Source organism: Nerophis ophidion, linkage group LG04 (assembly GCF_033978795.1).
Source record: "Nerophis ophidion isolate RoL-2023_Sa linkage group LG04, RoL_Noph_v1.0, whole genome shotgun sequence".
Taxonomy (NCBI): Eukaryota; Metazoa; Chordata; class Actinopteri; order Syngnathiformes; family Syngnathidae; genus Nerophis; species Nerophis ophidion.
This window is the reverse complement of record NC_084614.1, coordinates 80012958-80028717: the sequence shown is the minus strand read 5'-3', so window position 1 is coordinate 80028717 and position 15760 is coordinate 80012958. Positions and strand designations below refer to the sequence as shown.

Genomic DNA, 15760 nt, shown 5'->3' with positions numbered 1-15760 from the left:
TCCATGTGCTGTAAAAACCATCATAAAGTTTACGGTGAAATTATTGCGACAGAAGAAAATACATGCAATTGTATATTTTCTTAGCTTAAATATTATTTAGCTATGCATTGTGGTCCGAAAAATTTTAGATTTTACAGTAAAATTTTGACATTTACTGTGGTTTTTACAGCATTTTATCCAGAACGAAGAAAACAGTCTCATTGTTTTGTTTTTTTGGACAACAAAGTTCTGATAAAATAGTATTTTTGTACTATAACTGCAGTACTGTTTTTCCATGTGCTGTAAAAACCATCATAAAGTTTACGGTGAAATTATTGCGACAGAAGAAAATACATGCAATTGTATATTTTCTTAGCTTAAATATTATTTAGCTATGCATTGTGGTCTGAAAAATTTTAGATTTTACAGTAAAATTTTGACATTTACTGTGGTTTTTACAGCACTTTATCCAGAACGAAGAAAACAGTCTCATTGTTTTGTTTTTTTGGACAACAAAGTTCTGATAAAATAGTATTTTTGTACTATAACTGCAGTACTTTTTTTCGATGTGCTGTAAAAACCATCATAAAGTTTACGGTGAAAATATTGCGACAGAAGAAAATACATGAAATTGTATATTTTCTTAGCTTAAATATTATTTAGCAATGCATTGCGCTCTGAAAAATTTTAGATTGTACAATAAAATTGTGCAATTTACTGTGGTTTTTACAGCATTTTACTCTAAATGGAAAACAACAGTCCCATTGTTTTGTTTTTTTGGACAACAAAGTTCTGATAAAATAGTATTTTTTTACTATAAAAACTGTTGTAGTGTTTTTCCATGTGCTGTAAAAACCATCATAAGTTTTACGGTGAAACTATTGCGACAGAAGAAAATACATGCAATTGTATATTTTCTTAGCTTAAATATTATTTAGCAATGCATTGCGGTCTGAAAAATTTTAGATTTTACAATAAAATTGTGAAATTTACTGTGGTTTTTACAGCATTTTACTCTAAATGGAAAACAACAGTCCCATTGTTTAGTTTTTTTGGACAACAAAACTCTGATAAAATAGTATTTTTGTACTATAACTGCAGTACTGTTTTTCCATGTGCTGTAAAAACCATCATAAAGTTTACGGTGAAAATATTGCCACAGAAGAAAATACATACAATTGTATATTTTCTTAGCTTAAATATTATTTAGCAATGCATTGTGGTCTGAAAAATTTTAGATTTTACGGCAAAATTGTGAAATTTACTGTGGTTTTTACAGCATTTTATGCAGAAGGAAAACAACAGTCCCATTCTTTTGTTTTTTTGGACAGCAAAACTGATAAAATAGTATTTTTGTACTATAACTGCAGTACTGTTTTTCCATGTGCTGTAAAAACCATCATAAAGTTTACGGTGAAATTATTGCGACAGAAGAAAATACATGCAATTGTATATTTTCTTAGCTTAAATATTATTTAGCAAAGCATTGCGCTCTGAAAAATTTTAGATTTTACAGTAAAATTGTGAAATTTACTGTGGTTTTTACAGCATTTTACTCTAAATGGAAAACAACAGTCCCATTGTTTAGTTTTTTTGGACAACAAAGTTCTGATAAAATAGTATTTTTGTACTATAACTGCAGTGCTGTTTTTCCATGTGCTGTAAAAACCATCATAAAGTTTACGGTGAAATTATTGCGACAGAAGAAAATACATGCAATTGTATATTTTCTTAGCTTAAATATCATTTAGCAATTCATTGTGCTATGAAAAATTTTAGATTGTACAGTAAAATTGTGAAATTTACTGTGGTTTTTACAGCATTTTACTGTAAATGGAAAACAACAGTCCCATTGTTTTGTTTTTTTGGACAACAAAGTTCTGATAAAATAGTATTTTTGTACTATAACTGCAGTGCTGTTTTTCCATGTGCTGTAAAAACCATCATAAAGTTTACGGTGAAATTATTGCGACAGAAGAAAATACATGCAATTATATATTTTCTTAGCTTAAATATTATTTAGCTATGCATTGTGCTCTGAAAAATGTTAGATTTTACAGTAAAATTATGAAATTTACTGTGGTTTTTACAGCATTTTATCCAGAAGGAAAACAGCAGTCCCATTGTTTTGTTTTTTAGGACAACAAAACTCGGATAAAATAGTATTTTTGTACCATAACTGCAGTACTGTTTTTCCATGTGCTGTAAAAACCATCATAAAGTTTACGGTGAAAATATTGCGACAGAAGAAAATACATGCTATAGTATATTTTCTTAGCTTAAATATTATTTAGCAATTCATTGTGCTCTGAAAAATTTTAGATTGTACAGTAAAATTGTGAAATTTACTGTGGTTTTTACAGCATTTTACTCTAAATGGAAAACAACAGTCCCATTGTTTTGTTTTTTTGGACAACAAAGTTCTGATAAAATAGTATTTTTTTACTATAAAAACTGTTGTAGTGTTTTGCCATTTACAGAAATACACCGTAAATGCTACGATTAGTTTTACGTTAAAAAATTTTTGGGGGAATTTTAGCGTAATTTTTAAAAAATATTTACAGTAAAAACAAAAAAAAAACTACATTACATTAAAATTCTGGCAACTGAACTGCAAGTTGTTTTTTTACTGTAAAAAAAAACTGCTGTACTGTTTTTTCATTTATGCTGTGAAAAAATTACAGTAAAATTTTTATTTTACCTTAAAATCTAAAAAATGTTTATTTATTTTTGTACATTGTATACGTAAAGAAAAGTAATCAAATGCATATAGGAATCTGTAATAATATCCTTCACTGAGGTCAAACACAACTGCGATTAAGACAAGTTTGACAGCCCTTATTCCCGTCGCCATGGCAACAAAAGGCCGCATCCTTACCTTGACATGTGACACAGTGACATAGTTTCGGGACAGACGTCGTGGAGATGAGGCTCATCATGCTCATTCAACTTTATTTCTCATGCGAACAGACGTATGGCACGGTGAACCAGTCATACAGTACAAACATAGAAAGGTCAAAGGGCATCATTGTCTCGCGGTACAGTGTCGGACGCCGGGGGGGTACGGTTCCGTGCAGTCCGCACCAGAACCCGGCCAGTCTTTTTTTGGCGGTCCAAAAAAAAAAAGTATAAATAAAGAAAATAACACAATTTCACGTTGCGTTTTTTTTTTTTTTTTTTTTGTCTTTTGGAGGGAAAGAAAAAAACTTGCAGGAAGTCCTCAAAAGAAGTCACACCTGTCAGAACCAAGCTGTCCTCACGTGTGTGTGTGTGTGTGTGTGTGTGTGTGTGTGTGTGTGTGTGTGTGTGTGTGTGTGTGTGTGTGTGCGTGTGTGTGTGTGTGTGTGCATAATGGACATGAGTGAGTGCAGCCGCCGCCCCCTCTGTTTCGGGTCCAGACAGAACCTCACCGACTTGTTTTTTTTCCCCCACTTTGTGCTTTTCCGTGTCTTCCTCCTCGACTTGTGCAAAGTAGTCCACAGGTGTCACTGCTGGAGCTCTGCACACACACACACACACACACGCACACACACATTCTTGTAATTGTTACCTTCTTGAGACCTCCTAAAAATGCCTACCTCTTCAGGACCAGATATATCAAGATTTTAGTTTTTTTTCTTTTCTATATATTTATTTCTTTCAGACAAAGTACAAAGTTGACAACACATAATAATATAAATTAAATCTGCAAGCAGCGATGGGCGGGACCGACTTTTGCTGGTGTTTCCTGCCTTTAGCCATTCAACATATCTTTACCTGCACGTTACCTACCTTCCCTGCATCCTGGGGTCACACCGGTGCTTCTTTCTGTCACCCATACACGCTGGTGCTTCCTGCCATCACCCAGACAACATGTCTTTACCTGCACATTACCTACCTTCTCTTTATCCTGGAGTCAAACTGGTGCGTCTGGTACCTACCTTCTCTGCATTGTGTGGTCACGCTGGTGCCTCCTGCTTTTAAGCGGCCATCTTGAGACGGCTTGTAAAATCAAAACCGGAGCAGTTATTAAAACTCTTTTCGCAACTTTTAATCAGAAGGGTTCAATCTCTCTCCTGTGCGAGTTTGAAGCCGACACAACACACGCGCTCAGAGGAGATGATGTTTGAAAAAAGGTGACGGGTTTTTACAAAACTTTTGTTTTGAAGGGGTAATTGCCAACTTCCTGTTGAATTTTCCTGAAGAAGGTCGATTATTAAAACGTAGGTCTAAGTGAGACCTACATAGAGGTTTTTGTTTCATGTCCCTACGACATTCTTACCGGAAGTTTCAAGCAGTTTGGTCTGTGTTTTCTTCCTAGGAGCAGTTGTGTCTGTGTTTTATTCCTAGGGGGCGCTAGAGCGCAATTTTGAGTTTTGGGGTTTGTTTTTTATTGGATCGCAATTTTCGCCAATCCTGATGTGTGTGTCCAGTTTGGTGAGTTTTGAAGCATTTTAAGGGGTCAAATTACAGCTCAAAGAGGCAAAAATGACACTTTTTTAGGAAAGTTTTGTTTTGAAGGGGTTTTTGCCAACTTCCTGTTGATTTTTGCTGAGGGAGGTCGATTATTAAAATGTAGGTCTAAGTGAGACCTACATAGAGGTTTTAGTTTCATGTCTCTACGATATTCTTACTGGAAGTTTCAAGCAGTTTTGTCTGTGTTTTCTTCCTAGGAGCAGTTGTGTCTGTGTTTTATTCCTAGGGGGCGCTAGAGCGCAATTTTGAGTTTTGGGGTTTGTTTTTTTCTTATATCGCAATTTTCGCCAATCCTGATGTGTGTGTCCAGTTTGGTGAGTTTTGAAGCATTTTAAGGGGTCAAATTACAGCTCAAAGACGCAAAAATTACATTTTTTAGGAAAGTTTTGATTTGAAGGGGTTTTTGCCAACTTCCTGTTGATTTTTGCTGAAGGATGTCAATTATTAAAATGTAGGTCTAAGTGAGACCTACATAGAGGTTTTTGTTTCATGTCTCTACGATATTCTTACTGGAAGTTTCAAGCAGTTTGGTCTGTATTTTCTTCCTAGGAGCAGTTGTGTCTGTGTTTTATTCCTAGGGGGCGCTAGAGCGCAATTTTGAGTTTTGGGGTTTGTTTTTTATTGGATCGCAATTTTCGCCAATCCTGATGTGTGTGTCCAGTTTGGTGAGATTTGAAGCATTTTGAGGGGTCAAATTACAGCTCATAGAGGCAAAAATGACATTCTTTAGGAAAGTTTTGTTTTGAAGGGGTTTTCGCCAACTTCCTGTTGATTTTTGCTGAAAGAGGTCAATTATTAAAATGTAGGTCTAAGTGAGACCTACATAGAGGTTTTAGTTTCATGTCTCTACGATATTCTTACTGGAAGTTTCAAGCAGTTTTGTCTTTGTTTTCTTCCTAGGAGCAGTTGTGTCTGTGTTTTATTCCTAGGGGGCGCTAGAGCGCAGTTTTGAGTTTTGGGGTTTGTTTTTTTATTAGATCGCAATTTTCGCCAATCCTGATGTGTGTGTCCAGTTTGGTGAGTTTTGAAGCATTTTAAGGGGTCAAATTACAGCTCAAAGAGGCAAAAATGACATTCTTTAGGAAAGTTTTGTTTTGAAGGGGTTTTTGCCAACTTGCTGTTGATTTTTGCTGAAGGATGTAAATTATTAAAATGTAGGTCTAAGTGAGACATACATAGAGGTTTTTGTTTCATGTGTCTACAACATTCTTACTGGAAGTTTCAAGCAGTTTTGTCTGTGTTTTCTTCCTAGGAGCAGTTGTGTCTGTGTTTTATTCCTAAGGGGCGCTAGAGTCAATTTTGAGTTTTGGGTTGTTTTTTTTTATTAGATCGCAATTTTCGCCAATCCTGATGTGTGTGTCCAGTTTGGTGAGTTTTGAAGCATTTTAAGGGGTCAAATTACAGCTCAAAGAGGCAAAAATGACATTTTTTAGGAAAGTTTTGTTTTGAAGGGGTTTTTGCCAACTTCCTGTTGATTTTCCCTGAAGAAGGTCGATTATTAAAATGTAGGTCTAAGTGAGACCTACATAGAGGTTTTTGTTTCATGTCTCTACGACATTCTTACCGGAAGTTTCAAGCAGTTTTGTCTGTTTTCTTCCTAGGAGCAGTTGTGTCTGTGTTTTATTCCTAGGGGGCGCTAAAGCGCAATTTTTAGTTTTGGGGTTTGTTTTTTTATTAGATCGCAATTTTCGCCAATCCTGATGTGTGTGTCCAGTTTGGTGAGTTTTGAAGCATTTTAAGGGGTCACATTACAGCTCAAAGAGGCACAAATGACATTTTTTTAGGAAAGTTTTGTTTTGAGGGTTTTTTTGCCAACTTCCTGTTGATTTTTGCTGAAGAAGGTCGATTATTAAAATGTAGGTCTAAGTGAGACCTACATAGAGGTTTTTGTTTCATGTCTCCACGACATTCTTACCGGAAGTTTCAAGCAGTTTTGTCTGTGTTTTCTTCCTAGGAGCAGTGTTTTATTCCTAGGGGGCGCTAGAGCGCAATTTAGAGTTTTGGGGTTTGTTTTTTTATATTAGATCGCAATTTTCGCCAATCCTGGTGTGTGTGTCCAGTTTGGTGAGTTTTGAAGTATTTTAAGGGGTCAAATTACAGCTCGAGAGCCAAAAATGACATTTTTTAGGAAAGTTTTGTTTTGAAGGGGTTTTTGCCTACTTCCTGTTGATTTTTGCTGAAGGAGGTCATGTAATTGTTTTTTAATGTTCCTTATTTACTTCAAGTTATTACAGCATGTCTTTTCATACATTATTTTTTTTAATTAATTTTGGTCAAAGGGGATGCATTTCACTTTCTTGCACACACTTGTTATTTCATATGTTGGCCAGAGGAGGAGCCCTTTTAAAACCGACACACAGTCAATTTGAAAAATCCCTTCTTTTTGGGGCCACCTTGGGGCGTTATAGCTCGGTTGGTGGAGCGGCCGTGTCAGCAACTTGAGGGTTCCAGGTTCGATCCCCGCTTCCGCCATCCTCGTCACTGCCGTTGTGTCCTTGGGCAAGACACTTAACCCACCTGCTCCCAGTGCCACCCTCACTGGTTTAAATGTAACTTAAATATTGGGATTCACTATGTAAAGTGCTTTGAGTCACTAGAGAAAATCGCTATATAAATATAATTTACCTCACTTTTTTTTTAAGTTCATTATATACTTCATGTTATTACAGTATGTCTCTATAAACGTATTTTAAATTGTTTAAATTTTGGTCAATGGGGGCGCATTTCAATTTCGTGCACACACTTGTTATTTCATATGTTGGCCAGAGGGGGAGCCCTTTTAAAACCGACGCACAGTCAATTTGACAAAAATCCCTCCTTTTTGGGACCACCTTAATTTGAAGCATTTTAAGGGGTCAAATTACAGCTCAAAGAGGCAAAAATGACATTTTTTAGGAAAGTTTTGTTTTGAAGGGGCAAATTGTTTTCCGAATCCTAACTTGTTGACACCTCCTCATATGGAATCTACTTTTCCTTGTTGATGTCTCAAGAAGGGCAGAAATATAAGAACACACACACAAGTTAGGTCAGGCGCCCCACCCCCACGCAAGTGAAGTGAAGTGAATTATATTTATATAGCGCTTTTCTCTAGTGACTCAAAGTGCTTTAGATAGTGAAACCCAATAGTTAAAGGCCTACTGAAAGCCACTACTAGCGACCACACAGTCTGATAGTTTATATATCAATGATGAAATATTAACATTGCAACACATGCCAATACGGCCTTTTTAGTTTACTAAATTGCAATTTGAAATTTCCCGCGGAGTTTCTTCTTGAAAACGTCGCGGAATGATGATGTGTACACTTGACGTCACGGGCTGTTAGGAAGTATGAGCGCTGCACACACACACAGCTAAAAGTCGTCTGCTTTAATGGCATAATTACACAGTATTTTGGACATCTGTGTTGCTGAATCTTTTGCAATTTGTTCAATTAATATTGGAGAAGTCACAGTAGAAAGATGGAATTGGCCACACAAACACACGGTGATTCCTTGTTTAAAATTCCCGCAGGTGAAACTTTACTATGGATCACAGCGAACATGGATCCCGACCGAATGTCAACCAGCAGGTTTTGGTGAGAAAATTGTGGTAAAAAGTCGCTTCTTACCGGAGATCAGCTGAGCTTGTGCCGTCCACTTCCCTGAGACACTGGCGCCAAGACACCCCTCCGACTATCAGGTACTATTAAACTCACTAAAACACTAGCAACACAATAGAAAGATAAGGGATTTCCCAGAATTATCCTAGTAAATGTGTCTAAAAACATCGGAATCCGTCCCAATGCAATCAAGTTTTTTTTTTAAACTTGTTTTTGTTTTTTTTCCAGTCCGTCGCTATCAATATCCTCCAACACGAATCTTTCATCCTCGCTCAAATTAATGGGGAAATTGTCGTTTTCTCGGCCCGAATAGCTCATTTTGTTGGAGGCTCCCATTAAAAACAATGTGAAGATGTGAGGAGCCATCGACATGTCTCCCGTCCAAAGGCAAAACCTAGTAACTCACTTCTAGCTGATTTTGAGAAAACAAAGGAAAACCAATCTATCTTGATGCTGTCTTACAAAGATCTACAAAGTCATCACACGTATCGATGTTTTCTTGAGCGTTCATTTTCTTGCCGATTGAATCGGCTCTCATGAACGTGTGCCCTTTCTCCAGATATTTTATCACAATCTCGGGTGGGCCCCGTTCTGCGTTCGCACATCGGGCAAGAGCCGTGTACAGCGTCCAGTTTTTATTCTGACCTCCGCAGTTATCTGCCCAAAAGAGTATGCAAGGGGGAAGAATCAAGAACAATACATTTAATGAAGGTGCTTGCAACGTCCTGGGCCGATCTTCCAAATATCCCCTCGTGCCATAATATCACATAATCAGGTTGACCGTCGGCCCCCATTCCTGCAAATGTCTCGTTAAAGACAATAAAAAAGCTCCGATTGGTCCCTTGAGATACTAGGTTTTTCTGTTGTATCTACGCGGTTATGTGGTAGTTGCTAGGTCCTGCCATGCGCGTAACTGCTTACTTACGGAACAATTGACAATATCGCATACACTAATGCAGTGGTTCTCAACCTTTTTTCAGTGATGTACCCCCTGTGAACATTTTTTTTAATTCAAGTACCCCTTAATCCAGTGGTTCTCAAACTTTTTTTGTCATCCCCCACTTTGGACAAGGGGGAGTTTTCAAGCCCCATCCGCCCCCATCGCCCGATAAGAACCCTATTGCCAAAATTAACATAATCAAATTTATTGAAAATCAAGTATCATCAAGTTGTATACATTCAAACTCAATAATATAAAATAACATCGTTCAATATTAAATAAAATAACTGTGCAGCTGTGGTGTAACTTGCATCAAGTTCAATAATATATCAAATAACTTGCATCAAGTTCAATAATAAATTGATTAAAAGTGCCACTTTTTTGTGTTTTGATCAAATTTACCGCGCTCACAACATTTGTTAAAACCTCATCGAGTTCGGGGCTGAGCTGCCTTGACGCGAGTGCTTCCCGGTGAATGACACAATGTGTCCAATGCGCATTTGGCGCAACCCTCTTTGTTAGAGCCTGCAGCCCGTTTGGTCTGTGCGCCATCAGAGCAAAAGCCCACACAGTTTTCCCCATTTAAGGTCGTGTTCTTTGAGGAAAATGTCCATTATCTTGAACAGCTCATCAGCACTGGCTCTATTTTTTTTTTTGTATTTGCAAAACAGCAAATCCTCGCACATGCGATGAACAGGCAGTCTTTATTGCCGTCACTAGCTTCGTCCACTTGTAAAGCAAAACGACTTTCTTTTAATTTGTCTACGAGTTGTTCCTCAAGATCACTTGCAATGTCGCATATACGTCTCGCAACTGTGTCGTTTGACAGTGATTTACAGTTTGTATAGAAAATGGGGTTGTAAGAATATAATAAAAAAAAAAATAATAAAAAAAATTAAAGTTAAATTTCCTCCCATTTCTCGCGCCCCACCTGTCATGTCTCTATTCCCCACCAGTGGGGAATAGAGACATGACATAATAGAGACACTTTGAGAAACGCTGCCTTAATCAGAGCAAAGCATTTTCGGTTGGAAAAAAAGATAAAGAAGTAAAATATAGCACTATGTCATCAGTTTCTGATTTATTAAATTGTATAACCGTGCAAAATATCGCTAATTTGTTGTGGTCTTTCCTAAACTATTGGGAAAAAAAGATAAAAATAACAAAAAACTTGTTGAAAAATAAAAAAGTGATTCAATTATAAATAAAGATTTATACACACAGAAGTAATCATCAACTTAAAGTGCCCTCTTTGGGGATTGTAATAGAAATTCATCAATTTAATTCTAAACATTTCTTCACAAAAAAAATAAAAAAATCTTAAACATCAATATTTATGGAACATGTCCACAAAAAAACTGTCAACACTGAATATTGCATTGTTGCATTTCTTTTCACAGTTTATGAACTTACATTCCTATTTAGTTCAATAAATTTATATAGGATTTTTGAATTGTTGCTATTTTTGGAATATTTTAAAAAAAAATTCACGTACCCCTTGGCATACCTTCAAGTACCCCCAGGGGTACGCGTACCCCCATTTGAGAACCCCTGCACTAATGTGAAGCATATCACCTAGGAACTCCAAAGTTATTATCAGCTCAGTTTTGACCAAAATTGAGTTACTGGGTTTTGACTTTGGACGGGAGATGTTGATTGGTTGATTGATTGATACTTTTATTAGTAGATTGCACAGTACAGTACATATTCTGCACAATTGACCACTAAATGGTAACACCCCAATAAGTTTTTCCAACTTGTTTAAGTCGGGGTCCACGTTAATCAATTCATGGTGACGTCATCGTCTGCGACTTCCGGTAGAGGCAGGGCTTTTCTCCAGTTGCCAACTTAATCGTGGATGTTCTCTACTACAGTGGTCCCCAACCACCGGGCCGCGGAAGATTTTTTAAATTCATTTTTATAAAACAAAAAAAAAATTATTAAATGGGTTGTATCTGTATAGCGCTTTTCTATCTTCAAGGTACTCAAAGCGCTTTGACACTACTTCCACATTCACACACTGATGGAGGGAGCTGCCATGCAAGGCGCTAACCAGCACCCATCAGGAGCAAGGGTGAAGTGTCTTGCTCAGGACACAACAAGACGTGACGAGTTTGGTACTAGGTGGGAATTGAACCAGAGACTCCAATAAATCAACATAAAAAACACAATATACACTTACAATTAGTGCACCAACCACAAAAACGTCCCTTTTTCATGACAAAGAAACAAAAACAGAAAAAAAAAGAAAAAAAAAGGATTCCCCCCCAACCCCTACGCCTCCTCCTCCCCCCACCCGGGCCGCAGGATACAAAAAGGTTGAGGACCACTGCTCTACTAAATCCTTTCAGCAAAAATATGGCAATATCGCAAAACGATCAAGTATGACACATAGAATGGACCTGCTATCCCCGTTTAAATAAGAACATCTCATTTCAGTAGGCCTTTAAGTTCCATTTAAACTAGGCATGCACCGAAATGAAAATTTGTGGCCGAAGCCGAATAAAATTTAAACGCTTGGCCGAATACCGAATAATGAATGAGTTTTTTCACAATTTTTTTGATATTGCATAAATATTTAGACATGTTTTTCAAATAAACACTTTTTTTTATTGAATATTGACATTTTTTTAATATTCCAGTAGCCTTTGCTTTTCAAAAAAAGCACAGTTTTTCATCTATATTAGGCCTTCAAACAAAACATGCATTCCAAAAAAAATAAATAAAGTGCATTAAAGTGGATAAACCCACAACAAATTAATTATTGTCCTTTTGGCAAAAGTCTGCTTAGCCACAGTAGATATGCTAATAATGTAAACAGAAGGCTCAAGTAAATCTCAATAAGTGTGTGCATGTAACCTCATACACTTATACAGGTAGCCTACACAACAGGCTAATAATGTAAACAGAGGCCCCACTAAATCTCAATAAGTGTGTGCTTGTAACCTCATACACTTATACAGGTACACAACATATCCCAACGTCACTGCACGTTGGTTGATTGCGTCACCGCGTCAAAAAATTGCGTCACACGCCACCAGAGGTGGGTAGTAATGCGCTACATTTACTCCGTTACATTTACTTGAGTAACTTTTGGGATAAATTGTACTTCTAAGAGTAGTTTTTATGCAACATACTTTTACTTGAGTATATTTATAGAGAAGAAACGCTACTTTTAATCCGCTCCATTTATCTGCAATCAGGTCGCTATTCGCTACTTTTTTTTTTATCGATCTGTTAATGCACGTTTTGTTTGTTTTGATTTTGTCAGACACGCATTCAAAGTAGGAACTACGCACGCCTGCGTTTCACCAATCAAATGCAGTCACTGGTGACGTTGGACCAATCAAACAGAGCCAGGTGGTCACATGACCGTCACACGTAGAACCCGACATGTTGAAAAACATATTAGGGTGTTACCATTTAGTGGTCAATTGTGCAGAATATGTACTGTACTGTGCAATCTACTAATAAAAGTATCAATCAATCAATCAAAAGTGTAAAGGAAAAAAGACACTTTTTATTTCAACCGTACTTCCCGTCAAAAGCCTAAAGACTGATCGCACAGTTCCTGTCTTCACAATAAAAGCGCCGCTCCATCGCACCTGCGCTAACAAAATAAGAGTCTCCGAAAGCCAGCGCAAACAAGCTAGCAAGCTACGGAGTTTGCCACCAATGTATTTCTCATAAAGTGTATAAAAACGAATATGGAAGCTGGACAAATAAGATGCCAAAAACCAACGACTTCCATGTGGTATTAGACAGGAAGGAGGAACTTTTTTTTCTCCTCCATTTGAAGACGTGGACGTTATCAGCACTATACTGTCTGATTCCAATCAATGCAAGTCATCAGAATCAGGTAATACACCAACTTATATTCTTGTCTTCATGAGAGATAGGAATCTATATGTTAAACATGCATGTATATTCATTAAAACACCTTTAACATGTCAACAAAAACCGCAAAATAAATAAATATAAATTATATACTGTATGGTATGTGTGTGTATATATATATATATATATATATATATATATATATATATATATGAGGTAGATCACCTCGACTTGGTCATTTTTAACGTTGAAAAACTTATTGGGGTGTTACCATTTAGTGGTCAATTGTACGGAATATGTACTGTACTGTGCAATCTACTAATAAAAGTTTCAATCAATCAATCAATCAATCAATGCCTACTGAGTCTATGGTGCTGTTAAGTTATTGTGGCTCAATTTGCCTTAATTTTTTTTTATTTTAATGTATTATTATTTAATATATAATATTGTTTTAGTTGCTTAAGAGATATTCCTGGCTATGAATTTGCTCATTGCTATTTTTATGTTTTTGTGCATTATCTGTTGCCGTAATCAGGTTACTCATCAGTTACTCAGTACTTGAGTAGTTTTTTCACAACATACTTTTTACTTTTACTCAAGTAAATATTTGGGTGACTACTCCTTACTTTTACTTGAGTAATACATCTCTAAAGTAACGGTACTCTGACTTGAGTACAATTTCTGGCTACTCTACCCACCTCTGCACGCCACTATTCGGCCTTGTTTTGAACTCATTCCACCGAAGGCCGAATGTGGCTTTTTTTTGCCATATTCGGCCGAATATATTCGGTTACCGATTAATCGGTGCATCCCTAATGTAAACCAGTGTGTGAAGTGAAGTGAATTATATTTATATAGCGCTTTTTCTCTTCAGTAATGCGGACGTTGTACCGATCCGTTGTGGTGAAGAAGGAGCTGAGCCGGAAGGCAAAGCTCTCAATTTACCGGTCGATCTACGTTCCCATCCTCACCTATGGTCATGAGCTTTGGGTCATGACCGAAAGGATAAGATCACGGGTACAAGCGGCCCAAATGATTTTTGGGTCTCTCCCTTAGAGATAGGGTGAGAAGCTCTGCCATCCGGGAGGAACTCAAAGTAAAGCCGCTGCTCCTTCACATGGAGAGGAGCCAGATGAGGTGGTTCGGGCATCTGGTCAGGATGCCACCCGAACGCCTCCCTAGGGAGGTGTTTAGGGCACGTCCAACCGGTATGGAAGACCCAGGACACGTTGGGAAGACTATGTCTCCCGGCTGGCCTGGGAACGCCTCGGGATCCCCCGGGAAGAGCTAGACGAAGTGGCTGGGGAGAGGGAAGTCTGGGTTTCCCTGCTTAGGCTGTTGCCCCCGCGACCCGACCTCGGATAAGCGGAAGATGATGGATGGATGGATGGCTTTTTCTCAAGTGACTCAAAGCGCTTTACATAGTGAAACTCAATATCTAATTTTTACATTTAAACCAGTGTGGGTGGCACTGGGAGCAGGTGGGTGAAGTGTCTTGCCCGAGGACACAACGGCAGTGACTATGGCGGAAGCGGGGATCGAACCTGGAACCCTCAAGTCGCTGGCGCGGCCACTCGATCGACACCGATGACTTACCTATAGTGAAGACGATAAAGACGATGACGGCCACGCCCAGCAGCATGGCCAAGCAGCTGAGCAGCAGCGACACGCGTCCGTACTTCCGGGCCGCCTGCAGGTCGCCGTCTTTAAGCATCGATCTCGACTGGCGGCACACAAAAAAAAAAAAAAAAAAGGGCGTCAGTGCGCGCGCGCGCGAACGGGTAGAAAGGGTGCGAACTCACCACGCTGGCGTACCACAGCGCGTACACGTTGAGCGGCACGCCGGGGCAGAGGCACGACAGCACGGCCAGCCACAGGTAGCTGGGCGGCACCGAGCCGGGCGGCAGCGGCGAGGCCAGGCTGAGGCGGGACAGCGACCTGGGCGCGGCCGCCAGCTGGCCCACCGAGCCGGACTTGAGCGGCGACCGGTGGCCGTTCTGCTCCGCGTCCAGGGAGCGCACACTGCCGCGCAGGTCGAGCGAGTCGGACGTCTTGACGTTGCTTTGGCCGCCCGGCTCCACCGCACCGGCGCTCAGCAGCTTCTCCGTGTCCTGGAAGTCGCTGGGGTTGGACGCGTCCCTCTGGACCAGCGCGCCGCCGTCGAAGGAAGCGTCGGTGTTGATGGCCATGGTGGCTCCAAAAAAAAAAAGTGGTGTTTTTTGGGGCGGGAGCGCGGGTTCTTCGGTTCTGAGGAGGCTCCCTCAGAAGTTCTCCATCAGCGGGGGTGTCCTCCAGTCCAGACGTGCGAACGCGGAGTGAGCAATCAGCCCATCCCCGTGCGCGTGGCGGCGTGCACGCGGCCGGCGCGGTGCGTAAAAGCTTTCCATTTACGCGCGCGGCCGCACGCGCACGCGCCCTGCTGACTCAGGCGCGTCTGGCCGAGTCCGAAAGTGCAGAGCTCAGTCGAACCAGAACCCCCTTCCTAATGGCCCCGATGATTACCTCCGCCAGGGAAGACATTTGTTTCTCATTAGTCAGCTCCACTTTATTCTTTACTTCTGGACAGGCATCGTCGAAGAACACTTTTTGCATTCTTTCAAGGACCTGCAGCTTCGAAGTCTCGGCGGCACGTGGAGACCGTGACGTCATGTCTTCGTTCAATAATTGAATTGATGCCAGCGGCAAAAACTACTCACCCTCACCTGCGTGCAGGGAAGAAAAGTAACTCACTTTGTATGAAGTGTGGCGCCATCAAGTGGTCGTAGTGAGTCATCGCACCGTGACCTTTGCTCCAGTGCTCAATTGTGTCCACTAAACCAGGGGTCCGCAACCCTTTTTAGCACCTGGGACCGGTTTATCCATCCATCCATTTTTTGGGGCCGCTGGTGCCTATCTCAGCTACAATCGGGCGGAAGGCGGCGTACACCCTGGACAAGTCGCCACCTCATC

The 15760-nt window shown here is 39.6% G+C and overlaps 2 protein-coding genes across 2 annotated transcripts in view; one reads left to right on the top strand and one right to left on the bottom strand.

The window, feature by feature from the left end:
* Positions 1 to 2896: 2896 nt before the first annotated feature.
* On the bottom strand, positions 2897 to 15590 carry LOC133551996 (trafficking regulator of GLUT4 1-like). The gene is made up of 3 exons (XM_061899215.1): positions 14614 to 15590; positions 14408 to 14534; positions 2897 to 3478 (listed from the first exon to the last, which is right to left on the bottom strand). The coding sequence occupies exons 1-3, from the start codon at positions 14998 to 15000 to the stop codon at positions 3465 to 3467; spliced, it is 528 nt and encodes a 175-aa protein (XP_061755199.1). The 5' UTR covers positions 15001 to 15590; the 3' UTR covers positions 2897 to 3464.
* The window catches only part of liat1 (ligand of ATE1), a 36490-nt gene continuing 28661 nt past the window's right edge, over positions 7932 to 15760 (top strand). The window contains exon 1 of the mRNA XM_061899216.1: positions 7932 to 8114. The gene's annotated coding sequence lies outside the window, so the exon portion shown is untranslated. The remainder of the gene's footprint in view (positions 8115 to 15760) is intronic.

What these genes read in the sequence shown, in the direction of transcription:
- LOC133551996 (XM_061899215.1), bottom strand. Translation starts at nt 15,000, where the DNA reads ATGGCCATCAACACCGACGCTTCCTTCGACGGCGGCGCGCTGGTCCAG. An exon ending in CGCTGTGGTACGCCAGCGTG is followed by an intron (nt 14,535 to 14,613) that starts GTGAGTTCGCAC and finishes GTGTGCCGCCAG; the next exon opens with TCGAGATCGATGCTTAAAGA.